At 50.7% G+C, this 26,524-nt stretch overlaps 11 protein-coding genes across 11 annotated transcripts; 3 read left to right on the top strand and 8 right to left on the bottom strand.

Annotated features, from left to right (window-relative positions):
- Positions 1–142: 142 nt before the first annotated feature.
- Positions 143–5,878, top strand: F4813DRAFT_391862 (uncharacterized protein; the record flags this gene model as incomplete). Its single annotated transcript, XM_049247221.1, has 2 exons — positions 143–4,191; positions 4,258–5,878. 2 exons carry the CDS (start codon positions 143–145, stop codon positions 5,876–5,878), a joined length of 5,670 nt encoding a protein of 1,889 aa, XP_049097112.1.
- A 527-nt stretch (positions 5,879–6,405) lies between these two features.
- On the bottom strand, positions 6,406–7,994 carry F4813DRAFT_182604 (Deuterolysin metalloprotease family-domain-containing protein). The gene is made up of 3 exons (XM_049239333.1): positions 7,476–7,994; positions 6,579–7,412; positions 6,406–6,530 (listed from the first exon to the last, which is right to left on the bottom strand). Exons 1-3 carry the CDS (start codon positions 7,726–7,728, stop codon positions 6,511–6,513), a joined length of 1,107 nt encoding a protein of 368 aa, XP_049097111.1. The 5' UTR covers positions 7,729–7,994; the 3' UTR covers positions 6,406–6,510.
- A 1,687-nt stretch (positions 7,995–9,681) lies between these two features.
- Positions 9,682–10,361, bottom strand: F4813DRAFT_391860 (Ctr copper transporter family-domain-containing protein; the record flags this gene model as incomplete). The annotated part of the gene is made up of 2 exons (XM_049247220.1): positions 9,682–9,793; positions 9,850–10,361. The coding sequence occupies 2 exons, from the start codon at positions 10,359–10,361 to the stop codon at positions 9,682–9,684; spliced, it is 624 nt and encodes a 207-aa protein (XP_049097110.1).
- A 729-nt stretch (positions 10,362–11,090) lies between these two features.
- F4813DRAFT_367903 (ferric reductase like transmembrane component-domain-containing protein) lies at positions 11,091–13,988 on the bottom strand. Its single transcript, XM_049244229.1, has 6 exons — positions 13,469–13,988; positions 13,125–13,375; positions 12,683–13,055; positions 12,533–12,631; positions 11,517–12,473; positions 11,091–11,459 (listed from the first exon to the last, which is right to left on the bottom strand). The coding sequence occupies exons 1-6, from the start codon at positions 13,594–13,596 to the stop codon at positions 11,453–11,455; spliced, it is 1,815 nt and encodes a 604-aa protein (XP_049097109.1). The 5' UTR covers positions 13,597–13,988; the 3' UTR covers positions 11,091–11,452.
- Positions 13,989–14,371: 383 nt separating this feature from the next.
- Positions 14,372–15,091, bottom strand: F4813DRAFT_181843 (uncharacterized protein). The gene is made up of 2 exons (XM_049239327.1): positions 14,807–15,091; positions 14,372–14,757 (listed from the first exon to the last, which is right to left on the bottom strand). The coding sequence occupies exons 1-2, from the start codon at positions 14,980–14,982 to the stop codon at positions 14,553–14,555; spliced, it is 381 nt and encodes a 126-aa protein (XP_049097108.1). The 5' UTR covers positions 14,983–15,091; the 3' UTR covers positions 14,372–14,552.
- Positions 15,092–15,451: 360 nt separating this feature from the next.
- On the bottom strand, positions 15,452–16,806 carry F4813DRAFT_182153 (uncharacterized protein). Its single transcript, XM_049239328.1, has 2 exons — positions 16,018–16,806; positions 15,452–15,944 (listed from the first exon to the last, which is right to left on the bottom strand). The coding sequence occupies exons 1-2, from the start codon at positions 16,417–16,419 to the stop codon at positions 15,693–15,695; spliced, it is 654 nt and encodes a 217-aa protein (XP_049097107.1). The 5' UTR covers positions 16,420–16,806; the 3' UTR covers positions 15,452–15,692.
- Positions 16,807–17,049: 243 nt separating this feature from the next.
- Positions 17,050–18,880, bottom strand: F4813DRAFT_181839 (uncharacterized protein). Its single transcript, XM_049239326.1, has 3 exons — positions 18,766–18,880; positions 17,788–18,654; positions 17,050–17,735 (listed from the first exon to the last, which is right to left on the bottom strand). The coding sequence occupies exons 1-3, from the start codon at positions 18,766–18,768 to the stop codon at positions 17,613–17,615; spliced, it is 993 nt and encodes a 330-aa protein (XP_049097106.1). The 5' UTR covers positions 18,769–18,880; the 3' UTR covers positions 17,050–17,612.
- A 496-nt stretch (positions 18,881–19,376) lies between these two features.
- On the bottom strand, positions 19,377–20,891 carry F4813DRAFT_182528 (SET domain-containing protein). The gene is made up of 2 exons (XM_049239332.1): positions 20,517–20,891; positions 19,377–20,453 (listed from the first exon to the last, which is right to left on the bottom strand). The coding sequence occupies exons 1-2, from the start codon at positions 20,559–20,561 to the stop codon at positions 19,479–19,481; spliced, it is 1,020 nt and encodes a 339-aa protein (XP_049097105.1). The 5' UTR covers positions 20,562–20,891; the 3' UTR covers positions 19,377–19,478.
- A 975-nt stretch (positions 20,892–21,866) lies between these two features.
- F4813DRAFT_181836 (uncharacterized protein) lies at positions 21,867–23,018 on the top strand. Its single transcript, XM_049239325.1, has one exon. The coding sequence runs from the start codon at positions 22,212–22,214 to the stop codon at positions 22,734–22,736; it is 525 nt and encodes a 174-aa protein (XP_049097104.1). The 5' UTR covers positions 21,867–22,211; the 3' UTR covers positions 22,737–23,018.
- Position 23,019: 1 nt separating this feature from the next.
- On the top strand, positions 23,020–24,460 carry F4813DRAFT_182241 (uncharacterized protein). The gene is made up of 2 exons (XM_049239331.1): positions 23,020–23,325; positions 23,410–24,460. The coding sequence occupies exons 1-2, from the start codon at positions 23,274–23,276 to the stop codon at positions 24,147–24,149; spliced, it is 792 nt and encodes a 263-aa protein (XP_049097103.1). The 5' UTR covers positions 23,020–23,273; the 3' UTR covers positions 24,150–24,460.
- Positions 24,410–26,079, bottom strand: F4813DRAFT_391854 (sphingoid long chain base kinase 4; the record flags this gene model as incomplete). Its single annotated transcript, XM_049247219.1, has 3 exons — positions 24,410–24,760; positions 24,816–25,897; positions 25,962–26,079. The coding sequence occupies 3 exons, from the start codon at positions 26,077–26,079 to the stop codon at positions 24,410–24,412; spliced, it is 1,551 nt and encodes a 516-aa protein (XP_049097102.1).
- Positions 26,080–26,524: the final 445 nt, after the last annotated feature.

Genomic DNA, 26,524 nt, shown 5'->3' with positions numbered 1-26,524 from the left:
ACGATAACAAACCACGATCAACAATTGTATTTTCAAATCCATTCGTATTGACTTCTACATTTGCAAATATAGATTCGACTAAATTCCCTATGCGATATCCCTACTTCTGATTCTATCAGCGCGATAGGCGCAAGTTCGCAACATGGCCTTCTCCGCCATCAATGTCGAACCAGAGGAGAATATCGACGAGGAGATCGACGATACCCGCGAAATCCAGATCGACGAAGCCCTAAAGCGCTTCCAGACCGCCCTTAAACTTCACGCTCAGGGCCCTAAACATTACGAAGAAGCGTCGTCGGCCTACGAGTCGCTATTCGAGTCTGACATATTCCGATACCCCGAGAGTACTACCGACTTTGAGCGCGCCGAACGCCAATCGGATCCCCGACACTTGGGCCTCGACGTCCCGTTCCCTCAACCTCTCGACGTCTCACAAGGAGATATAGACGGGAGCGGCAGCAGCTTGCCCCAGACCCTCTATCTCGCCTATAAGAATCACGGCCAGTTTGCCCTCGACAATATTAGACATCTAGTCAAGGCAGGCGGAGGTGCGAGATCCGTGCTGCAAAATAAAAAGGTGCTCGCCGCCGCTCAGAAGGCGCTTTACGAATTCAGCACGGCTCTAGATTTTGACCCTTCGGATGCCGAACTATGGAGAAGGGCCGCGCGCGTCGCCGCATTTCTCAACAGCGCTAGAATTAGTCGGTATTGCCTCGAGGCTGCCATCGAACTCGACGACGATCCGGCTATGGAGGAAGTTGAGCCGCCCACCCTGGCCGAGGGATTCGCCGGCGAGCAATTGAAGAAGCAGCTCGACGTCTTGTCCGACGATCTGGCACTGTCGCACCCCATCATGGCCCCGTTCCTAAAGAAATCGATACCGGATCGTCTCAAGAAACACCTCGACCCCTATCCATTTCTTCCGAATCCTACCGACTCGCTCACGCCGCCTCCTACCCTAAAATCCTCGGCGGACCAACAAAAGTCTCAGCGTCTTGTTATCGACGTCCCCGTAGCCTCGTGGACAGATTTGGGCATGTCGCTCGTGCAGCTAGTCGCATCTGGTGGCATATCCGGAACGGCCGTAACTCTAAACCTCCCAGAGATACCCGATATCGAACACGACGTTGCGACGGCCAGCAATAGGCCAAACCCGACGTTGCCCGAGGATAACAGGAGGGTCCAGCTGGTTTCGGAAAACAACCCTCTAATGCAATCCAAGGACGACCAGAGCGATTCTCCAAAGGAAGGCGTCGTTGACAATGGGATCGCTACGGAAGATGCGCGGGCCGAGCGTAGCGCCTCCCTCCCTTCGCGGAAACGTTCGCAGTCCACAGCAGGACTTCCAGACGGAGCTGACGAAGAAGTCTTGGATCAGAAGAGGAGCAAGCGTATTAGACGCCGCGAAACTGCCGGGGAGGTTATGGACACGAACACCCAGTATGCTACCCAATTGCAGCCATTCCAGGCGGCCGACCAGAACCTCTTCCAGATGACACGCAATATGATAGAGAACTTGGGAGTCACCGACCGCGACACCCTCGATCGACTGGCCGAGATTCTCGACTCGTGCGCGTCTTCTACTCGGACTGCCAAGCTCGAGCGGTCGGCCATGGTCGATCTGCGCGATTCGCTCGTCAAATTTGACGAGGAGAGCACCAGAGTAGTTTTCAATAAAAAGGAGGCGCCCGCTGTCGGTTTCTCGTCTTTCCTAGAGCACTCTAAGCCCGGATCTCAGAATAAGCGCGAGACGCCCGCGTTCCACGAGACCAAGGGCCTAAAGGCTTTCGTCCAAACCGTCAACGAAAACTGGATAGGAATCCAAGACGTTGCTTTCGAGTGGGTCAAGCACGTTTGCCCGACTTACCTCACGAGCAAGTGGCCGGATTCCATGAAGACCGCAGTTGTCCAAGTCATCAGCCATCTCGACGAAGATATCTGGAGACGCGTGCAGTACGAACTGAGATATCACGCCGCGTCCGAAGATCCGGCCACGACGTTGGCGACGATCGACGAGATAGTTCAGATGTTGTTTGAGCTGCACCTGGATGTGTACGAACGGATCACCAACCCCAACAGCGCCGTAGAATACGCAATTCGCGTGGAGACCAAAGGAAGGCTGGGACGCTGGTTCACGTTTGCTTCGCAGATGAGTCGGGATCGCCCGGAAAGCGCCGACCGTCTGCTGTCCGTCCGATTCTTATGGTCCGCCGTCTTCGCCGTCACCCTGACGGAAGGCGCGTCGAGAGACCACGTTCTTCAGTGCTGGAAGAGCCTCCGCGATAGGATCGGCGAGGAAGACGAGCCTTTTGACATTCGGCTGCCGAACAATGCGATCATGCCGGAAGTTTCCGCCCGCGCAGCCGACAGGGAAATATCTAAGCTGACGACTAGGGATTTTTTCCTCGGGCTATTCCAGAACGACCTCGACGACCCCGTATCTGTCATCGAGAGCCTGGAGCCGGTGTTGAATCCCTCTTCCGTCTACGTGGCAACGAACGATCCCGAAGCCATGTTGGTCGACGGAGATTCCGAGGCGCCGGCGGCTACCGGCAAGAATCTACCCATCTCGGAGGCTGCGGATCAGGGTCTGCGCGATCTCTGGAAATTTCTGCTGGGGGCGAGCACCGAACTAAGACTGTTCTTGTGGACACGCCTCGGGGAAGCCTATAACGCCATCGACTACACGACGAAACAATTTTCGTGCCTTCTCAAAAGTATCGAGATGGTCGTCGCCGATTTCGAGCAGGACCCTTACTTGACTATGCCCGCCGACGCGCGCCGTCCTCTCTTCTTGAACATGCTCAAGTTTCTAGACGAACTGCTCATCCAGGCTCTTTCGATGGCGCTCAACGATGTCAAAGCGTTCGACATCGTGGACGAGGAGCACCTAAGATCTAGCATTTCCGCCTTGACGAAGCTTTCCTGCCTGCTACACGTATCTTGCATGTACGAAGACGAAGTGCGCGTAGGCATGAAGCAGCACCTTTCGAGCGGCGCCACCTTCCAATCTTTCTTGACCAAGCTTCGCGAGATGCAGGTTAGGAACTGGTCTCTTCTGTATACGATGATGAAAGCCGGCATCTCGCAGAACAGGGCGGGCTTTACCACTCCCGATAACGACCTCGCGGATTATCTGGCGGCCATCCACCAGGTCTTGGGCCTCAGAAAATTCTGCAAAGCGTCCAACAAGATATTCCTCAAGATGATGCGCGTAGAACTCTTGAAGCAGAATCTCATAGACAACTGGGAGGATTATCTCGGACAGGTCCTTTACGATCTCTACGGCCTGAAACTCGGAGTAGGCCTCAGCGAAGTACAAGACCACGGGTGCCCCCCGGAAAAGCTCGAACGGCGAAACACGACGGCGCTAGTCGAGAGGGTATCCGTCTTGGCCAACCGCATGCCGATGAAAGATTTGCTGAAGTCGGATCTCAAAACGACGATAGAGCACATGCAGCAGGCTATAGGGCAGACCAAGTCGAACCAGCAATTCATACAAAATCTCAGGATCTTTAACCAAACTTTACAAAGACCTATCCCTCCCCTTCGCCTATACGAAGCGCTCAAGGGCAATATTTCCATCGACGCGGTTACGGTCAACACTCCGGATAGCGCCCTAGCCAAGCACGGATGGTTCTTCCTCTTGGGCATGATCGCCTTCACCAAGTTCAAAGGCGTAGATCTTAATAGGAGGCAGACGCCAGGCGCTACTGACGACCTTCGCATCGGCGCCACGTTTCTACGCCAGCAGCTACAGTTCACTCCCGATCAGTGGGATGCTTGGTTCAGACTTGCAGAGTGTTTCGACTACGAGCTCGACGAGTCCGTGCTCTGGACGGCAGATAAGATGAACAAAGAGAGGGCCGAACTGGTAAAGTACCAGCGCAGCGCGATCCACTGTTATACTCTGGCGCTGTCGCAGTCCCGGAACACGCCGCCCGACGCGCTCAGGGAACGTTCCGACGACATACACGACCTGTATCACAAATTCGGCATGCGCATGTACGCCTCCAGCCGAGAACCCTTTGCGATGGAGCCCTTCCTCCACTCGGAGCACAAAAGATTCGTTATTCTCGAATCCGGCGTCGAGTCCAAGGATCTTCATTCTCAGATGGAAGACTACAAAGTATGGAAGTACGCTGCTAGATTATTCGCCAAAGCCATGGAGGTCAGACCAAAGCAGTGGCAGTAAGTATGCCTCGACCGCCGAATAGATTAGATCGTCGGGCTAATTGTTTTTTTTTTCTTTCGCAGGAATCCGTACATGGTGGCCAAGTGCACCTGGAAGATGTATCAGAAACCCCCGACGTCGCTCGACCACAGAGACAGACGAGACCGGCCTACTATGCGAGCCGTTATAGACGCGCTCGAAAAGGCCATCGAGGTCGTGTCCGCGCTGCCAAAGCCGCGTCACGGCCAAGACCCGATCTTGGAGCCCCATTATAAGATCGTGTCGATCATGCATAAGCTGGTGATGCGAGGAGATATAACGCCGCAAGAAGCAGCCGACGTGCTCCAACGTCAACCGTACGCAGTCCAAGACGGGGAACCCGTCGAGATCGCGGAGCCGGAAGACTGGGAGCCGTACGTCATCAAAACGCTAACCCACCTGCGGGAGAAGGACAGATCGAACTGGCAACATCGCATCATCATGCGCCACGCCCGAATACTGTTCGACGAGAACTCGGAAGAGCAGGGCTACGTTCAGGCGATGGCCGCCTTTGGCGTGCTGAGGGAATCGATGCTCACCAAGACCATGGTGATGAACGTATGGAAATGCGACGCCGAGCGGCCAGGTCGGCATCACGTCTACACGGAACAATACGTCCGGTTTGCCGTCAAGCTCTTAGTCGTCCTGAAGGACAGGACGAACTTTGAGGCTCTGCTTCGCCGTTTGCGCAAGAAGGGGGCAGACTTTTATCATTTCAACGATCTCTGGCAGACTTGCTGCGTCGCGTATTTGCGACTTATCCGGCAGACGTATCAGATCTCCCCGGTCCTCGAGGATGATTTTAAGCCGATCAGCCCCGACGAGTTCGATATTATTACCTCCAGGATTAGCGAATGGTCGTCGGACCCGTCTTCCTCCCACCCCGCGCTCAGCGCTTTGCAAGAGACGATAGAGCTGAAAAAGCTCAACGCGGGCTTGATGAAGGCCGGCGCCATAGACGACCTAGTTAACGACTGCTATACGGCGCTGTATTTCGAGATTGGAAAGTCGCTACCGGGCCCTGCCGTGGCTACTCTAATCGCGGAGCGGGAACAGGCACGTATACGGGAAGAATCTCGAGCGTCTGATAAAGCAGCAGAATCCAAGCCGGCGAACTCGTTAAGCAGCCTCTTGAACCCGCAATCGCACGAGAACTCGGGCGGAGAGGGCGCAGCCGGGGATTTGGCGTCGGCGAATACGGAAGGGCCACAGAAACCCCGCAAAATAGGAATAAGGAGAGCTGATATTCTACGCAAGGCGGAACAGGCAGTCGTGCGCGCCCAAGAAGGTCCGAAGCCCAACGGTACCAAATCGCGAGGTTCCGTCTCGAGCAGCAAGACGCCCGCGGCCGAAGAAGGAAAACAAGACGACGCGGCCGACGACTCGAGAAGCGACGACGGCGCGCTGGACGAGGATGTGGAGATGAAGGACGAAGAGGCCGAGGGCGACTTGAGCTCGGTACCGGGAAGCGTTCACGATTCGGCCGACGACGAGAGCGATCTGAGCGACGCTCCGCCGGAAGACGTGCTGGACGAGGACGAGCTTCGGCAGCTAATGTTTCCGAACTTGACTAGGAGGAGCATGGATACGACGATAGGTAATTCCGACAGCGAGGAGTCCCGCGACGAGGATTCTTCCGACGAGGCCCAAGAAGCCGAAGAGTAGGCCGCCTTAGATTATAGGTCAAGGTGCTTTATGTGTATTATATGTTACCCATAAAATCTCATTGAAAGATGCTGCATTCCACGTGGGAATGCGTCTCGATTGACCTGCGGTTATTTATCTGGGCATCAGAGTTGACCAATATTTTCCAACGCAGTTACACGATATCTTCAACTTTTAGTTCAAGACAAATTATCGTAACCTCCAGCAATACGATTACATATGCCTATTTTATAACCCGTCTGTCAGGATTCATCTTGCTAGCTACTGCCGCGTATCTCCCAGTAATTGCGATATCATTGAGCAGTGGATATTGACTATCCTGGAATCTTTTGCCTGATATCGCACTGCTGTCGCACAACCGGAATAGGCGACATGGAGTACATCTCCCCCTGGTTTGGCCATCACCATAGGTTCAAGGTTCAAGAGTTGTGTTCAATATGAATATTGAATATAACTCTTGGCCTTATTTACGTAGTCTTACATTCTTTGAGTGAGCAAATCTACGATAATGACAGCATAAACACGATCATCGGAACCGTAGAGTTGCAGGGTCTTTCTTAAACCAAACTAATTTAATGCTACTTGAAATAATATTTACCTCGCAAAAGTTGCGAATAACCAAAACAGCCGGTTTAACACTTCATATATACAGCTTAAACATGTTAGCGTCGTTCGCACCTCGGCAGGTTTAGTATCTTACCGTTGGAATAAAGCGAGTAAGTGTCTGCGTTGAGCAGCGCATATTCAGGCGATAACGTCATGCTCTCGTTATACCCGTATACGTAATCGTTGGTGTGCGGGCTATATACGTCTTCGCAGTGCGTCATCTCGTGTATCGTGGTCGTGGCCTGGCACTGGCGATGGCAGCCTCGGGGCAGCGGAGGAAGCGTGTCGTAGAACAGCGGGCACATAACGACGTAATCAAAATCCCACTTGGTGTACGCGTTCAGAGGCCCGTCCGTCTCGCACACGCCGTAGTAGTCGTAGCAAAAATACCGCGACGGTCCCGAATCGGTCGTCGAACACTCTTTTGCCGCCGCCGTCAGCCTGTCGACGACGGTCTGCCGCGTGGTCGACGAGTTGGTCTTGAAATACTCGACAAACCGAGAGGACGACGGGTCTGCGGCGTCGGCCGCGGCCGCCAGAGCTAGGGTTCTGCAGTTGGCGAGGGCTGCGGTGCTGGCGGCTAGCTGCGTGGCGTTGCAGCCGTCTTGTACGTTCGTCCGCGCTTCGAGAGGGTTCAAGCTCAGAAGCTTAGGGACGGCCGCGGCACTTTGAGCATCGACGTGGAGACTTATGCTGTTAGAACGGATCAATATCGCCGGGCCGGACAGCTCGGTAGATCCGGCCGCCGCCACCGGCATCAACCCCGTGGCCCTGAACGTATAAGTTCCGGATTTTTCGAACTTGTGTACGGTAGCAGCTTTGATAACCGTGTCGAGGGACTCGGACGCTCTCAGCAGGCGAAAGTTCTTCGCCGTAAGAGCATCGTACCGAATGCTCGCGTGGATCCCCCTGAAAGGAGCCTCGGCGCCTATGAATCGTCACTATTAGCATCGCCTATACTTCGTCGCCCTGGATTTGCGGGCCGAGGTACCTGACTCGTCTACGACGGATACTTTTTCGACCGGCAATACTTCGTCGAGAAGAGTACCAACTCGTAGCAGATTAAGGTCCTCGGAGCCGACGTTTTTGATGGTGGCGATCAACTCGGCAGCCTCGCCCGTCGGCGAAGGAGTCAGGGTAATCTCCAAAACCGAAGCCTGCCCGTCGTGTATAGGCTTTAGGACGTGGGCAGTCGCCGTCGCGGTTAGACTAGCTACGGCTAGGAGAATCTCGGTAACCCTCATCGTGACAAGCTGAACAGTGCTCCTGGTCCTCCAAAACCAACTGCTAAGAAGCTTTCTTATCAAGCATCTGCGCCGTACATCGTTTTTATATTCGATCGATTTTCTCGGTTTTGTTTTGATTCCTTAGTCTCCCAAATGAGGATTCTTCGCCGAGTGGAGAAAACCTCGTATTCGGTGCTGGGGTGTTTGGCTGCGACGCTGCAAGGAACCTGGACCGCTGCGTATCCAAATTGATATACGAGAGATGCCACGGCAATGTATCAACACGAGCAATGCTTTTATAGGAAGCCGTGCGTGTCAATAGCATTGTTGACTTTAACGACGAATCATCTCGATAATAAGTCGACTATTGCAACTTGCCAAAATATCGAAGACGTGGATATATCAAGATTAGAGGTTAATGCATAATAGTCTAATGGAGTTCTCCTAACTACTTAGGTAGTTGGGTGAGTTCATAAATACCTCGTGCGTATATACGTTTGTGTTAACTGGTGTTAAAGATATCCAGACGAGAAGATGGGCGGGCATAGTCTTAGCAATATAGCCTGTTTAAGACGCTCGGCCAAATATTCGTAGCTGGCTTTGGCGCCTCTCCGTCGAAGAACTGGCAAACGCTAATAGGGCGAGCTCGTATAACCTCGTTCGAATTATTCCCATCGAAGCAAAGGTTCACGACGGTAATGTACACGGGGCGCAGTCGCATATCTAGGCCCGCCGAGAAAATGAATGTCCGCAAGGGGAATAGTCACATCCGGGTCAGCGTCCTCGGAGACGAGTGTTTTCTGCAGGAAGATATATAACTCTATAGAATGTCGTTGGAAAAGAGGACGATGTCCCGTAGCAAGGGATATGCTAAGATCGGCTCTATCATATTAATGCTCAACACTCGCAACGTAGACAATTGAGGTCTGATTCGCCGTATGATATGATTTTGGTCTGCAGTTGCTTATCTCTAAAATGCGGAAATCCCCCTCGTAATGTAACCATCTGGTGTAGACCCTTGATATGTCTTGATGGTCTTCCATAACAGCCGATGCCATTATTGAGCCCGCAACTACCGATATGGTCGAGTCGCAAATCGATAGTTTATTCACAACTTGCTAAGCACTCCCAGATTAATCCTTTCGACGAAATGGGCTAGGGCCGTTATATTGGGTTCCTTTTGCGCTCGAATCGACTCTTGGTATCGTTGCTGTTCGGTTTATCTAAAGGGGGAACGTGTTGCCTTAGAGTTACGCGCCCAGTTTCCTAAAGCCAACATCCAGGTATGGCCTCTGGATATCAAATCGTATGATGACATTCGAACGCTAACCTGCCGAGCTCATTTAGAGCTTCTTCGCTTGATATCGCGACTGGTCACGAGAGGTTAGCTCAGGTAAACTTTCTACCATGCTGCTGGCTATTCTCCTTCTAATCCCGAAGATTAAGTTGTCTTTAGGCCAACCAGGTCGACTTGCTATTGTCAACTCGAGCACCGCACGCGATGCCAAGATCTCCAAACCTCAATCATATCTGTCTTTGATAAATCTCGACCGCGAAGCCCTATCAAACGCTATGCAGTTAGGGTATTTGTTTGTCGTCAACCTAATAAATCCAAGATTAGTCAAAGACACAGAGCTTTGCGCCGCCGATTGTTATTTCCTTGCGGCGAATTAGAAGATTTCATCGTAAGTTACTCATATACGTCCGTCGAGACAATTCGAGTCATAGAAAGATACCACGAAGGAATTCAATCTGCGAGAGTTCAAACAATACTCGACGAGCGAGAAGTAGTGCTATGTGGACAGATCAGGGCCAGCACAGTTATAAACTTGTAGGTTTTGAATAGTTAAAGGTAAACTATACTCGATCAAAACCTACGTGAAACTCCCCTTCGATTCATATTCTTCCAACCTAGAGTTTCCCAAGGACAAACAGTATGAGACCTCCGGGAGCCTTTGCGTATTTAATAGATCAATGATGGTTGTCACCAGCACCAAATCGACCAGCGACGAAAGTGCCAAGGAAGATGCCTCCAAGAACAGACAGAAAATATCCCACGTTCATAGTCATCACTGCCAACATACTGTAAAGGCGATTAGATATGGCGATCAGAAATAAAGGGCGTAAAGGATGACTTACAGTAAGTATCCGATACCTCCGATTACGACCTCGGACAAAGCCCGGAACGTCTCGGTGGCGACCTTGAACGGGTGACTATTCCACCGGCTCCTGAATTGACCGCCCATCAACTCCAAGTCGCTTCTACTACCCGGATACCTGTCCGAATCAGAAGACGAAATAGCTTTGTCGTGACGATGGAGTCCCGGATTTGAGTCGAAGACGATAGATCTCAGCGCGATTAGAATGCGGTGCAGCAGAGCAAGCACGATTAGAAAGACGCAAGTGCCGGCGTAAGAGCCCTGTCCCTGAGGGGTCCACGCGTCTGAATAGAGAGGAGTTGTAACGCTTTGAAAGAATACCATTGCCATCTCCGCCGACGACATCAGTATGGACGACCCGTCCATGTCCATTCCCATATCCATCCCGCTGGTAGATGACGGCATCGAGTTCCCGCTCGTCATCGTCATCGTCATCGTCATCGTACCAGCCGTGGCCGCGGGGGTCGTCATCGTCATGTCGTTATGATCCATTTTGTTTTCCGGAGAGGGAATATAAATACCGTCAATACTCAAACGCCAACGAGAGGAGTATTTCGGAATAAGACTTCAGAGTTAATTAGACGTGAAATTTAACAATATTTAAACTTGAATGGTAACGTAGTCATGTCTATAGTACGGGGTAAGGCAGGCCTATACTGATAGAGCAAATTAACGATCGATATCGGTGGTGTTCCGGAGATGTTTGAGGCTTCAAAAGTACAAACGCTGCTGATACCTTAACTACTGAGGAATCTTCCAATCGAGCGAATAGATACTTGCTCAAGTATCACGACGTATCTATAGGATTCATCTCTAGGCATATGGGGTGATGTGATTAAGTGTTAGCAGTGTTTGGGGATCCGGTGTAATTGCAGGCCAATGCCGGTATGGTTCTGTGCCCCTTCTCGCACGACTTGCCTTCGGTATCACATAATCACATGGTGCCAGAGGCCGCGTCCTCTATTATTAGAGGCTCATAAAGTCATAAAATATTTAGGACCGTGGGTCAGATCTCCTGCGATGATGATGATTGCCTAACTGCTTCTGGAAAGTATGGGATTAAAATCTGCTCAAACTCACTCATCCCGCCCAGGCCCGAGCATGGATTAGCGGGCTGGTCGGTGTTGTTACTATGCCCACGCCCTTTCTCACTTGCAGTGATGTACCTATGACAAGGTCAAGTGGCGCACTACTTGAGTATTAGTTTTTTGACTGGATGGCATTGAAATGACCTGGGTTAGGTATTACACGATCAGCCATCGCCTATATCTTTAACGTTTTCTTGCTGTTGTTTAATATGACAGCTATTATGACAGTTATTGATACGGAAGTAATTGGGTATGCTCTATATCATTCGAAATACTACGGATTATCAAGGGCCATAGATCTGCCGTTTTACACTTGTGGTTTGGCTGCTAAGATAATTGTAACTCAACATCATCCCATTTATACCGAGCCTATAGCGAGCTTATTATTCTTATTGGAATATATTATCTGGATGATATTTACGGCTATTTGGTATCGAATAAGTTCGTCCTCGTCGCATAAACGAGACGGCCTCTGTTGTTAACGAGCAAAGGCTATTACCATCTAAATAGGCAGATAGATTAGTACAGGTAGACAATTTAAACGACAAAAAAAACTTACGAGAATATCTCAGAGTGCAAGTAAACTTCCCGTGCGCTAGACTTCGAGCCCATAATTCGTAACTGGGCGGCTGCTGCCTCGCCCTGCACGGTTTTCAAGACTTCCCGAGGACCACAAGCAACGATGCCAACAGAAAGCCCCGGCTGGCTAGTAGCATCCCTTATGACAGTCGCGATATCCGGGCGCCCAGAGAATACGTTAATAGGTAGACGTCTAACCACCGGAGAAATTCCATTCATCTTCTCGTCAGACAATCCGGGGTCTTTAACCGCGCTGTTGCTTTTAGACTCGAGCCTCCCGGTTTGATATATGGAAATGTGGATGTCGTCGGGTATAATATCGACGCCGTTCTCCTCTAAATATTGTACTATCGCTTCCTCGTACCACCGTGGCAGCTGCGTATCCCTCGTGGCCATGACAACTTGTATCTTGGTGCAAGGCTTCCCATTGCCGGCACGTCGATTCCAAGCCGAACGAAGAAGGCTCTCCAGAACGAACGGCAGCGAGAGGCCGGTGCCGGCGCCGCAAGCGATTACGAGGTTATAATCGTACGTGGATAGAGGTATTCCTTGAACCCCACCGTATGGCCCGTCCAGCAAAACCGGAACGCTGAAACCCGGACGCAACGCAGCAGACTTGGCTAAACGACCTGTGAGTCCACCTCTAGGTTGTACGTAAAATATGAGCTTCGACTGTCCGCTACTCTGTCCTACGACAGGTAAACCGCATATGGTGAAGGGGTGAGCCGTGAAGGAGTGCATTCTCATATGGACGAAACGAAGGAACATATGCTGACCCGGTCGCCACGTCGTATCGATAGGAATCGTCACTTTCAAAGCTAGATCCGAAACCATAGCGAAGCTGGCACGATTGGATACTCCGAATTCGAAATAGGTCCGAATTTGAGAGTAGAAGAAAGAGAGGGTGTAGAGGACTCCGGTCGCGATGAAATAATCCCTAATATGGTGAGATTAGTTAGCTGTTCGTAACGAGCCGACAGACTCGGGTGAACTCACCAGGAACTCAACCGAAAGTCGCAGTGAATAAAGAAGAACACCACAAATACCGCCGCTGCTAAATAATGTGTTAATTTGAAAAACTCGTAGAATCGATCCCTATTTTCTTATGAGCCTCCAACCATTTACCGTTCAGAACGGGAACCTTGCCTGATAAATCGGAGCGAAAAGACTTGTAGATAGGCTTGCGCGATCAATGCGACAACTCCCGTCCAGTATACAACGCTCGTATTCCACACGGTGATCATGTCTCCTTTCCAGATATGAAAGACGACGAACGGAAAGGTATGTATAAGGGCCAGGGCGAACATTGCCCATCCGAGCCAGTTGTGAAATACGATAAGACGCTCGTGAGAAACCCCCGTCAAGGAGGCGATCAGGTTGGATTTAGTCGGAAGGATCATCATGAAAGGTAAACAGGCCAGAGCCATCCAACCGGTTCTAGTCGCGATAGGAGGCGAACCGCCATAATTAAGCGTTCGCGTGTTTGGCCAGTAATACGGCTTTGGACCCAGGGTCATCGCTGCTCAAATACGTATCAGTCTGCAAGTCGAGAAGTTCGTGATTGTCTTCACAACGAAATTGGACTCACACAAGAAGAAAACCGCGCCGGATATCAACAGGAAGACAATCCCTAAAGCCGGAGTATGCCATCGTATTATGGAAATATCGTAGCGGCGATATGATATAAATCGAAAGCTGGCTATCAGCTTCCGCCACCACGTCTTTTTTCTAAGAGACGTAGGAGCAAGTCGCTGGGCGTAAAATCCAACAAAGCAAACGCCAACGACTACTACGAAGAAGCAAACCGTCCCGAGAGCATATACGTGATCTGCGTGGTACCTGAGTCGAAATTAGTCGATCGAAACAAGATTGATGACAATATACTCAATGACAGTATACTCAATGACAGTATACTCAAATACTACAACGTACCAATATCTCCAGTAGCCACCACGATATTCGCATTGCGCTGGCGTAAGCTTGCACGTGTCTTCCCGAGACGAGTGAAGCATTACTGGCTGGTCCAGCCATGGTGTCCCTGACATATGCCCGTGGTCCATATTTCCTATCCGATTTCAAAGCAGATACGTAACTTGGCTTGGACGTCAGGGAAGAAGCAACATGATTGCAAAATAGTTCCTGCAGGCCACTGCGATTTATGTAATAGTACAGTCTTCGTGCCCTGCTCGAGTTCCATCTTGGTGCTGAGGGGCTAGAAAGAGCGAGTAGGCCTACGGAAATGGTTCAAGGTTATCCTAGTTGCATAATGAGCTGGTTCCGCACATAACAGCCAATCAGTACACATGCAATGCAGATATCTGTCTCGTAGACTCCCGCGTCGAGTACATATTGACTCTTGAATCACAACGTAAGGACCTACGGAGGGGTGAACGTAACAGCTACCCTACATCTGCAACGGACCTCTGCAGGGATGTTAGGTGCGGGTACAATTTCGCCCACGTTGCGATGTGTCAAAAAGTCCGGTTTGTGGTAACAACGTGGTAAGGATATATGCTCAGCTGAAAGATGAATAACTTGCTCGTGAGCAGTTTAACACGACTGTCTATCAGTTGGCGGGTAAGGAACGCTAGCAGTTCTAAGCAACGAGGTAAAACCTCCTGATACCCAAGTGTTTCGTCGATATTATGAATCATTCTGTTCTCCTGACATTATAAATCATACCATTCTCGTATAATTTATTCCTAGCTCAACTCTCCATTGGGGGGGGGGGGGGATCTCTTTATACTGGTACATATTTTGTTTCTGCGTCGCAAGCTGGATTTTCAAGTTGTCGCCAATAATAGCCTAGACGAATCATAGAAGCAATAGACCGTACAGAGAAGAATGACCTAAAGTATCGTAACGTTCAGTTTAGCCAAGGTTTCATCGGGAAATATTCAGGAACGAACTCACAGCGAGAAAACCGAGAAGAGGAAACATGTCCTAGCAAGTAGGCAATCTCCGACTATCATCGAATTTAAAGTACCGCAGCTGTCATCTAGGTTCCAAGGTGCTATTATGAGATGGTCTGGGCGTGCGAGGTCGCTAACCTAGAGCATTGTGCGGCAATGCTGTAAATCCAGAAACCCGATAGCATTATATCATTCAGAGTGTTAAACAGACAGGAGTGGGCAGCGGCGGGTTTGAAATAGGCCAGCACAAGCCGGGCTATACACGTACTCGCAGCAAGCACAGAAATCGCCAGGCTAGATTCGCTTTGTCTACTTACCCGGTCAGTTTGAAATAACGTCTTGGAATATTGAGACTTACTGTTGTTGGCGAGATATATAATTCCAGCTGTTTTGACCGCCGACTTCCCACAACGCCTTTCTGAACCTTTCTAGGTATGCAAGGCACATCAACAGCATAGTAGTCAAGACAAGTACTATTTCGGCAGTAAGGGAGATAGCCCGAGTCGGGCTCGCGCAGACAACTGGATGCTTCATATTTCCCCCTCGATTTAAGTAGCTACTATATGCTCACCAAGAGTTAGAAAGGGAGTAAAGAGCTAGCTAACTAAAGAGAAAGATCACAAACTAAGGCTTCCTTTTCGTGTGCTTTACGTATACCAATACACCATATAATGATACCTCTATGGGAGAGTAGGGTTGAGCAGGTTTTACCAAGAGTAATCTTCCAAGAATCGACTGGAGCACAATCGGCCAATGGATCATACGAGTCTATCTCCGCTCAGTCATTCTCTTAGTCGGCAGTTTCTAGATCTACGTGTCTACGAAATAGATCAAAATAATCTGAGAGGTAGGTCATCGATATCCCGATTCTCCATCGAGCAAGTATCGGTATTCCCAGCAATTTACCTCTATACGGACAATTTGGAGATTGTTACTGCAATTCTAGATATCGAATTAGCTGCCTCTTCAGTGCTGTATAAGTTAGATAGGGTATAGGGTATAACAGCGCTTGTATTCTCATGTCTATTACGTGAAAGATTCCAAGGCATTTGCTTGGCCAAATATGTACACAGTTATACTAGAAAGCCCGCCTAAGACACGCCATATTCTAAATGAGGTCCCGGCCAATCTGAACGGCAGGTTCTTCAGCTCTATAATTTCGTTACGTTCAAACGACCTATGGTATTTCACCTGATACCAAAATTGCATAAGGTCTTCGTTCGCGTTTTAGTGCCTCATTTCAGCTAACACCGTCTCCACGTCCAGGCCCATTTCTCGCTGACGGTTGAGTTCTTTCCTCCGCCGAAATACCCGTACGAGGCGGTATCCGGCGAAGTGAAGGCGATGCGGAAATTCACATTCAAAATACCAACATATCCGTCCGATCCGGTACACGGAGACCAGATAACGCTTTCTTTCGGGATGCTCGCGTGGATTGTAATATCTCGAGCGAGGCTCGAATTTGCAGGGTTCGTCACCGTTTGCGTCGTAGAGATCTTAACATAGAATATCGCATTAGTCTCGACATTCCACAGCAAACGAGTCAGGGTTGAGAAGTATGCCGCCTACCGTGTTCGCCGCATCTTGGCTATAGTACGCAACGACATATTGCGTCAACTTCACCTCTGGTTCCAACTCTATGTGGCCCCTAGTCCAAACGTCCTTCAGTGCAACTTGCCAGCCGGGTTCGCCCCCGCCCAGGTTCATGTGAGCTTGGCAATTAACAGACTTCGGTTTGCTCCCGCCGTAAGAAGCCGCGAAGTCCGGGAGGGTAAACGCAAAGTGTTGCCACCCGCCCGAAACCTGCTTCTTCCCGCCGTTTTGCGGGCAGCCGTTGCCGGAGAAGGAGACGGACTGTATAGTCGGTGGTGAGAATGGGGCATCCGAAGCGTCGGGAAACGTCATAAGCTTCTGCGGCGCAGCTGCGGAGCAAGCCGCGAAGAATAAAGCAAATGGACCGGCGAGACGCATATTATCGTCGGATAAACCTTGGGAAGCTACGTTGGTCTTCAAAGGGTCTGTGGTAGGGTCTGTGGTGTCGGCCAAGCGCTGGCTTGCAGTGCCAGAAACTCGCCTTTATATTGACGGAAACTCGAGACATCCGATGTTCTCGTTATTGTTATCATGGTAGGATGGTACCACTAATCGTAATACACAAACGGATAATCGACTTGGTTGATTAGTTTCTATATATGGCATTCCTCCGATCTTCTGGGATTCGAGCTCTAGATCACGACCCCAACGACTTTAGCCATATTAACTACATAAAATCACATTCCGAAAACCTGGTAGAGACCCGCTCGATCTCAGCTATTGGGGTCTAGAATAGGTCAAAATAGAAACAGGGTCTGTCTTATCCTGAATCCCGGTTTCCGGGTAATAACGTATCTAGCCCAAATCGAGTCCGGCGAGATACGATGTCATGCGAGTTATACGTTTGACATCCCTAAAACTAGCTTCAAAGTCCTACGTCGTTCAATGCAACCTTTGCTTTCCGTGTACCATTAATTTTGCAAGTGGCTCGACGCCGAACTACTCCTGTAACTAGAACCAACATTGTGGATGATATCGAAGATGCTGGAGAGGGCGAATAGGAACCAGGAAGATACTGATCAATATAAACTAGGACACTTCAGTCGACTACATTAGCAGACGCAGAATTTCAGACGCAACTGCGCGGATCAATGCCCATAGTTATCATTAGAGCCCTATGACGATATTCCGATTCGCGGGGATAACAGTAGCTTAGCAGAATTGCGCCAAGTAGACACGTTCCAACGAGGCGTCATCACAATTAATATGCATTATATATCGTGGTATTGTACTCGACTTCAACTCGAGTCTTGACAGTAGGTAATTATTAGCTTTCCCAGCCGAAGCCCCGTTACCTTCGTCAAATTCGAAGAGTTCGTTATAATCACACCTAACTCCAATAGTCCGCCATATGCCAACACGGTGAGGCACGCAATATTGGGGTATTATCCAGAATCCGATATAGAATAGTGGCAAAGTAAGGAACATAAACGTCAGGAAAATCCAAGGATTGACGCTCCAGCAATGGATATTCGGAACCCAAATTAGGCATTGCGGATTCGTATCCGCGGAGGTGAATGAATGTTGGCGATACGAGCAGGGATAGGACGGCACAGCGCCGTAACCTATTGCTACCGGTCGAACACTAGAGCGTTTACCATATGGCCTTTCTTCCAGCCCTGGCTCTGCAACGATGCGTTCTCCTTAAGGATTTTGCCCATGTAAGCTACGCGGACGCGTTTTGCGGAAGACAGCTACGTGAGATTGTTAGAAGACACACTCGCGAGATAAAAAAGAACGACTTACCCCGGATTCTTCGGCCACCCTCTTAGCAAAACTTCTCACGCTTTCATCGATACCAACGCTAACGACCACATCTGGTAAATTCTCGCTAAGTCTAGCACGAACTTTCACCGTGTTCTTGATACTAGCAACACCTTTCCCCTTCTCCTCCCTCCGCCGCAAAGCTTCATCTTCGTCCAACTCCTCTTCGCTATCTTCCTCGCCGGCCAACCCGCCGTCACCTTTCCGCCTCGCATCGCCATCGTTCCTCTTCGCGCCGTTTTCTTCGCTCACGTTCACGGGATCGCACACGATCCATTCCGGCAACGCGTAATAATTTCCTAGCGAATCGTACACCCCGTTCGATAAATCGCCTGTGGGTAGGGTGACTTCGGCCGCCTTCAGGATGCTCTGCGCCGTGGCTATCCCGCCCGTCCCGTCGTCGTCTTCCCGCTCGCCGCCAGTCGCGCGAACCAAATCCGCCTCCCACAGAACCTCTAACGCCGCCTTCAAGACCTGCCACACCTCGGCGCGCCCGGTAACTCGCGTATCGAAGAAGTCGGCTCGCTCCGTATCTAATTGGGAACGGGTCCACGACCGATCGCGCGCGACCCACTCGTGTCGTCGCAGGGGCTTGTCTATATGTTGCGACAGCGGCGGCCGACAGCTATGCGTATGGTGGGAATGGGAATGGGAATGGGAATGGGATTGCTGCGGATGAGGCGACTGCGCTGGCTGGTGAGAACGGGAGTCGGCACGCGAAACCGGCGGGCTGTCGTCCGTAGCGGAGGGGTGCAACGGCGGGGAATTGATGGCGCGCGCGGAGGGCGACGCCGCGCTGCCACCCGGATAAGGGGCGTTGGGGCCGGCGGGCCTTGAGAAGCAACAACCCTAAGAAACCAATCGGTTAGCCGAACATCGACACGTCATACGCGCCTCTTAGATTTTCGGGGACTGCGGGACTGCGCGGGGATAGAAGAAGCGCATTTTCAGCGACAGTACCATTGCTTGTGCACTTTTGGGAACTAGTGCCCACTTTGGACAGTGATAAGACACACCGGGCGAAGATGACCGTTTCAACGCATTGTCTATCTTCGTTCTTATTAGCTGCGATGATTCGGACTGGAATTCGAAGGGCGATTCGGGTCTCGATCGTCGGCGGACGCTAGCCTTTCTACGAGGAATAGTTGCTTAAGGATAGGTTGGCTGATTGAGGCTCAGCAATAAATTATGGAGAACGATGAATCGACAAATCGACCGAATTACGAATTGATCCAAGAGATACCGCCAAGAATTTCCCCTTTCCCCGCTAACCTTATTATTAATAGCAACCACGCAGCCACGCTTACATGTCAAATCTCTGTCACATGGAATTCATATTTAATCCATGTCTATCCGCATCCATTCAATCGCACTATTACGATGGATTTGATTTTGTACATAGTAGGTAGGATCTTGATCTTGCAAACGACAGTGACATGTACAGGATGTCTGCATTCTTGTGATATGTAGCCACGTGGTAATCTTGTACTTCTGTGATACCTATCTTGCGAATAACCCGAGCCAGCCATAGTACGACTGCCATACTAGCGAACAGGGTGCTACAAATGGTATAAGGTAGTATAACTTGCCATTCACCTCAAGTATAGGTACCTAAGGCCAACGGTATACTTGGTAGCCCTCGTCATACCTATATCGATCGTCTATGTCGATCGTCACCAGAGGTAACCTCTGCAACCTTTACTTCCGCATAGACAACGCGTCATATCCTTCTGCTTCTCCGGATCCAGAGCGTCGTTGTCCGAATCATCCACTCCATCCACGTAGTCAAACGTTAGCTCTTCGCCCCTCGGTATATCTCTAAGCGCGAACAATGCCAAGTCGTGTAGATGCTTGTCCGCATGGTCCCCAACCCGAGCAAAGATGCGCATGTTGGGCTCGCAAGAGTGGTTGACAAATCTGGTCGGGCCGGACATGAACTCGCCGTCCACTTCTAACGGGGCTCCGCGCAGGCGGTCGTCGTAAGAGTCCGGGTCGGAGAACTTATCGAGCGCGAAGAGGTATACATCCTTACGCTGCGCGATGTGCGACAATGCTCGCCGACGGTTGGCCTCTTCGGCGGTAATGATCTCACCCATATACTTGTCGATAAACTGGCCTCTCTTAATGTCTACGGTGCTCCGCACGCCCCAGCCGCGGTTCTTGGTCCTAAAAATCTGTAACGGGATCTGACGACCTCTCTCCACTACTCGGTTTGGGCAGTACGGACCGCACGCGCAGCTCTCGTGGCATTCGTAGATGGGGTCGCGCGATGCGAGGATCTTGGAACGTAGCCGGCCCGCCCTAGCGCCGTGGCTATGATACGCGTAGACTTTCTTGTGAGGTTTCGCGCCGTAGGTCTCGTAGAGGTCTTCGTCGTCGGAACTATCGTCGTCGACGTCTTGAAGGCAATTGCACGTATCGTATTGGCAGTCCTCCGAATCGACGCACTCGCAACCGGTAAGGAACTCTCTCTTAGTTGGTTCTACACCTTTTCCGAGAACCGAGCTGTCCATGAACCGGAAATCGGGGTCGAGCACGGCATCATCCTCGGTATTAATGATGGTGATGGGGAATCGAGTATGCGTCGCGAACGAACGAATCTGGCAGAAGTGGCAACGGCGCTTCTCGCTTTCTAGCTTTTCGTCTCCCTAAAATTTCGTCCGACCTATTTAGCATGGACATCTCTGCGATAACGTGGGGATTCGACTAACCGCGTCGCCGTGAAAAAAGAAATGAGGCCGCGTATACTCCTCCATCTCGGGCCAGTGCCAAAAGTAGAATTCACCGAAAATCAAGTGCCTTGTGACGATAGCCAGGAGATTCCATGGCTTGGCCCGGCGAAGAGAGCGCACTTTAATTACGATAGGTGTCGTTAGACATGGAACATGGAAATAAGGTGGAACAACGCGACGCGTATAGAATTGCGTTACGAGCGGGTTTGTGGATTTGTTAATTGGTTATTACGATAAGCGATTCGAGTTTATTTAGGTATCCGTGGTTTGACACTCAACGATGTACGTAGGTACTTAAGATTTCGGCTACCTCGAGGTTGAAGATTATTAGTACACCGCCAATGCCCTGACTACCTACTTATCTTAAGTCCCTATAACGGTAGGTGTCGGTAAATAGGTTGATAGCTCGTCCCGTATTACATAGGTAACTTTAATATTCGGCTGCTTGTCAAAACGACCTGGCAAGGTTCAACTACTCAAATACGTACACAAGTAAGCTGTCCGACGGATACCAAATCATACAAAGTCTTAGGTTAGGCCAACGGCTACGCAGGCCGAACCTCAGGCCTTCCAGGACCACCAATTCCCTTCCTTTCGCGATTGCCCGCTGGAACACGCCTGAGATGACCGTATCTCGTCGAGCGTGGCGAGACCGCTGGCGTTAACCGCAAACACTGATGCCTCCTAGGAGATATTATCCAGGCCGACACCATCGTCCGCCCGCGTATCGTAGCAAAGGATTGCCAAACGAAGGCATGGGGCGAGAAAGAGCATAGGAAATTCTGCAAAGCGCTCAGCCGGGAGGATATTAAACTTATGCATTTTCTAAAATACGATACCTACGACGGCTCTATTTCCTTTTAATAAACCGCAGCAGATCGATGCGCAAAGTACTAGGTTAGCTTATTGGTCTCACAGCCCACCTCTAAATGATAAGAACATCAGCTCGGTTTTACAAGTAAACTTGGTGCATACCGCATTTGACGACCTCGTAAGTTATTCAGTATCAAAGTAAAGGCGAAATTTAGGGTTCAGTGTTAAGTATCAGCCCTTTGTGTAATGGCGCGCAGATCGAGGGGGTATCAGCAAGTATGATTGACTTTATCCATCTTCCTTGGGATAGGATAGGGAGATGCCCTCATCATATACGCCTGCTGTCGTTAATATCTTGACGTCTGGTGTTTGACCAAGGTCCCACGGCCGAGGGAGTTCGACCAGAGTAATAATCCCTCCCTTATTCACTACCTCGTATTTCAGAAGCCATCTCGTAGTTGACGCGACGATTGAATAACCTTGTCACTTTAGATACGGTGTATTCGGACGAAGTAATGTGACAAGATTCCAGAGACTGGATCGAAGAGGGATTCACGGTACAGGTACTAAGAGGTAGTCATACTCTTCGCAATCTACGTCTTCAACACCCTACCGACCCTATGTTAATTTCTATTTAAACCTTCTTACCTCCTTCTAGACATCCTGGTTCGTGGTATATCGTATTGGCCATAACCCTTCACGACACCCGGTCTCGAGAAGCTCGTCGATTTCCATCAACCGTCCACCTCGCAATCTGCAAGTGCAACTTTTCAAGAGCTATCTCCTCGAGTTCCTCCGTTGAGTTACGATTCTCTAACCTCGCCGTACTCCTGTCGGGCATTGCGGTACCTGTCCGGCACGATGGGGGACGGCTCTGTGGCATGCGTCATCGCGTCTTCCATCGCCCTCCTAGGCCTCGAAGCAGGTGGATACTCGTACTTTGCCGCGTTTGTCCGCAACGAGCTAACTCCATACTTTGCGGAGCATGGTATGCAGGCACAGTCGAACGATTCCCGTCTAGTGTTCACGTACCTCCTCATCTCGGCCATCTTTCTTTGGTGTTCGGTCTTGAGCATGATGCTGGACCTGTGCCGCGGGACTGGGCGCGACTCGTACGGCCGCGAGCGGTCCGGGCGCGCCTGCGGATCCGGCTTGAAAGTTATTATATACTGCGCCTTCATGCTTGTTCTAATCGTTCTGGCATGCCTAACAGTGCAGCACACCTGCGAATGGTGGCAATACTTCGAGGCGAATAACCTACATCGTTTCGCAAGCGTCTGTCATGGCTTAACGGGAATGATACTTGCGGTTCTCATTCTTACCATGATGGCCCTTGTCACTACGACTTTGTTATATGCCTGCGATTCTGAACGGCTACCCCGGTAATAGGCATATGTCTGGATAACGATGGTCGGCGATTCTTTGGAACTTGCTAGCTATCTGCTAGGTATCGATTTATCCGAGCTACATATCATTCTCATTAGGAGAGGTGTAGAACCTGGGAAGGTAAAGCGTTTGTCCGTGTTTCTATTCCATTAGATGTTCGCTATTCTAATGAATTGACTATATCTTATGCGCTGCTTATGACAATCGGTAAAACCTATATCAAGCAATTATTAGAAGTGCTTGAAATCTATAACTACCTAGACTAGGTACCTATACTGAACATGATGTCGTTAGGGCATAGCATTTATACCTAACGGAATAATACACTCAGGTCCCGGCCCCACTTAGTTCCTAGGTACGGTGGGACAACTTTTTTCTTTATCTTTTATCAGCTTCATTTTTTATCGCCCATGTCGTCATACCGTCACAGCTAAGAGGTAAAAATTGATCGGCAGAATACTTCACGCCAACTTCACTCTCGCAATCGCGTAATATTTCTGTATACCTCCTAGTAGACGCCAAATAAGAAACCCTACAATGGCAGCCGACGAGCGGAACATGCCCTTCATAAAACACCTTGCGTCCAGTGGTTAGTTTTGTTCCCTTAAGCGCGACATAGCATATATGGTTTGGGTCATTCGTACGACGGCACTGGAAGCTGACATTTGAAAAGATCGTAAAATACGAACCTCGGCCCTCGGTACCCTTCGCACATTCCTCACAGCGCCTACCACCGCCCGGAAGTTGACAGACCTCGATTATCTAAAACTATGGAAAGGTCTATTCTATAGCGTATGGATGTGCGATCGGCCCATCCCCCAGCAGAACTTGTGCGCCGATCTCGCCGGCCTCCTAGCCGCCCTTCCTACCCCGAGCGATAACGAGTGCGCCGTAGCGATTCCGTTCCTCCGCGCCTTCTGGGCTACTCTCTCCCGCGAATGGACCGCCATTGACGTTCTGCGCATGGAGAAATATCTGTTGCTGGTGAGGCGTGTATTCGGTGCCAGTCTGGCTTGGGCGGGCGACGGAACGAAAGGAAAGCGGTGGGCCGGTACGCGCGCAGACGGCATGTTTCGACTGCTAGAGGAATGGCCGCTCGAAAAGACGGGCGACCTAGCCAAAGTGCCTGTCGGCTTGCGACTTCACGTGCTAGATATATGGGTCGACGAGGCAGAGAAATTGGAGTTGCTGATGAACGAAGGTGACGAGAGCGCCGGGGACTGCGACACGTTTCTGGACAGGTTACGGACTATCGTCGAGGTGCAGTCCAAGTCTACTTGCCAACCTGTGCGATCTAGAGCCAAGGAATCTCTGTCCGACGAGAGGCTGCCGTGGAATAGAGTTGCCTCGTCGGAGGAAGAGATGGACGTCGACAAGGGCGATGGGGACAGCTGGGACGGATTCGACGACTGAGTCGCAAACTTTGGTTTATCTACTAGGATTTGGAATTCGGGCGTTCGTGCGGGTGGATATATCCAGGGTTAACGCATCGCATCGGGAATCGAACCATTTTGTTCAAGACCGCTAAAGTCCTATATTAATAAACATAGGTAGCTAAGGCGCGAGCACAAGTCGCGCGCGTATTTTCCAAAGACGAATTTATATATCTATTTCTAACGCTGTGGGTATCACATAACCTGCTTGTTGCTCTTTTCCGTACGCTCGCCCCAAGTTTACACGACGGCTTTCTCCCAGCCGGTCGGGCCGGCCGCTTCGTACCTCCCATTCTTCGACAATACGGTGCCTAATCCTTGGTGAATCTCAACTTGGAACGGCTCGAACGGGACGTGCTCGCCGTCGATGCTGATGTAGCCGTCTTCCTGATCGCGAGGCGTGAAACGATAGGCGACGACTTTCCGGTACGATACGTGAGGGTTGTCCAACAACCGACCGTGCTCCACCGACATTAGCAGCTCGAGATACTTGGCCGCAGAGATATCGCCGTCGTTTAATACGACATCCATCATCCCGTCGTTGGGGCACGCCGCCGCGAAGAAGTTCGCATCCGGCGCCATCCACGCCATCTGTCCAGAGTTAGAGACCGAGACGTCCTCCTAAAGAAAAAGTTCGTCTACTCACATTTCCGCAATAGAAATTCCCAAGCTTGTCGTACGAAGCCGTCTCCCAGTCCTCGGGGATCTTGTCGTTTACCGTCCCAAATCTCAACGGCGGCAAACCCTCTCCCGAATCCGTCTCGCTCGAGGTAGATTCGCCCGCCGAGGATGCTTCCCTCGAGACGCCGTCCTCCCTGCGCGTGGTATGGTCGCACCCATCGCGCTCGCGCTTGTAGTGCGCTTTGATATCCGCCTTCTCCGGGATCTCTACTTTCATCGATATGTCGCACGGGTAAAGCTTCTTGCTGAATATCCTCTGCGCGAGGCCGACGTTAAACCGCGCGGCGCCCAACCAACGCAAGTTTTCCGTTCCCAAGTCGCACTCCGCTATAATGCCAACCGACTGGCTCAGAAAACTGAGCATCCGCTTATCCCCCTGCGTAACGCTCATCAGATCCATCGGCGTTCTGACTCCCTTGACGACGGCGAGCGCCGCGAAGCTCGGCCGGTGCGTGCCGTTCAGATTACAGCTCATCGCGTTTCCGCTGCCGCATGGTATATGCGCTATGGCCACCTGCTGCAAGGCTTTACGCGCGTCGGGTCGTTTCCCCAAGCCGTTTATGCACTCGTACGGCAACCCATCGCCCGAGCAAGGGATTACGATGTCGTACGCGTCGATATCGAGCTGCTCGCAGATTCCGACGGCCTCGCCCGAGAACTTCGTCCGCACCACGTCCAGCGACATGCGAGCCGCCTCGAATAGCGGCTTTACGTCGTGCTCCCACGTCTTATCGGCACCTCCGGGTCCCGCATGCGGGTTGACCAATACTTTGGCCCGCTTGCTGCGCTGAGCGGTCCCGTACGCCTGTTCGAGAGCCATACCAACCCACGCGTCTACCACGCCGCGGGCCGTCTCGCCAAGCGCGTAAGACAACTTGACGGCGCGGAGGTGCTTCTTGGATGCCGGGTCCGCGTAGTCGACGACGAGGTGATCGGCGACGACTTCTGCCCAGAGGACATTGTAAAGAGGAATCGAAAATTCGGCAGGAGCACTACCCACGGGGATGCCGCAGAGCTTCTTTCGGTGTCGCCTGGCGTGGTTTTCGTCTGGAACATGGCGAATAAATGTTAGCTTTAGCCAAGCGACTCGCCGGTCGATGATATTAAACACCTTTAACTATTAACGAATTATCTGTTAGGGATAAAGAGACACCCTTGGCGAGGAGTAGAACATCCTTTGCGACTGGCTGAGCTGCGGGAGCTACGGCAACGGGGGTAGCTTCGGCCATCGGAGGATTTATAATGTAGAATTATAGCGAGCGACGAGAAATTTAAAATAAAGTGGAACGAGACAAGAGAATCTATATCGACGCGAGAATCAGTTTACTCCTAACATGACAATTTGGGCTTAGGTGGAATTGCTGGTAACGGTCTTAATACCTAGTAGGCGGCTAGGTTAATGAAAAGGCAAGTTCAGCTAGGTAGTAGATGTCAGGGACCATGCAGACCCCAGGTTTACGGAATCCGCAGCCTGCCGGGATACCGAAGAAATTCAAAGGTTCTCGCCGGTGATTGGACAATTCAATGTCTTCTAAATTACAGTAGCTACCTATTCATACTGTGTGCCACGGAGGACCCTGACGTATTACCTACTCGTATATGTACTTGAACAAGCTCAAGTCTAAGAATACTCGATCTACATAGGTATTAGGTATTGGCAAGATATTGAAAATT

The sequence above is a fragment of the Daldinia decipiens genome, assembly GCF_022478715.1.
Source record: "Daldinia decipiens strain CBS 113046 unplaced genomic scaffold F4813scaffold_31, whole genome shotgun sequence".
Lineage (NCBI taxonomy): Eukaryota > Fungi > Ascomycota > Sordariomycetes > Xylariales > Hypoxylaceae > Daldinia > Daldinia decipiens.
Note: the sequence above shows the minus strand (reverse complement) of the source record. Positions and strands in the feature narration are given on the sequence as shown.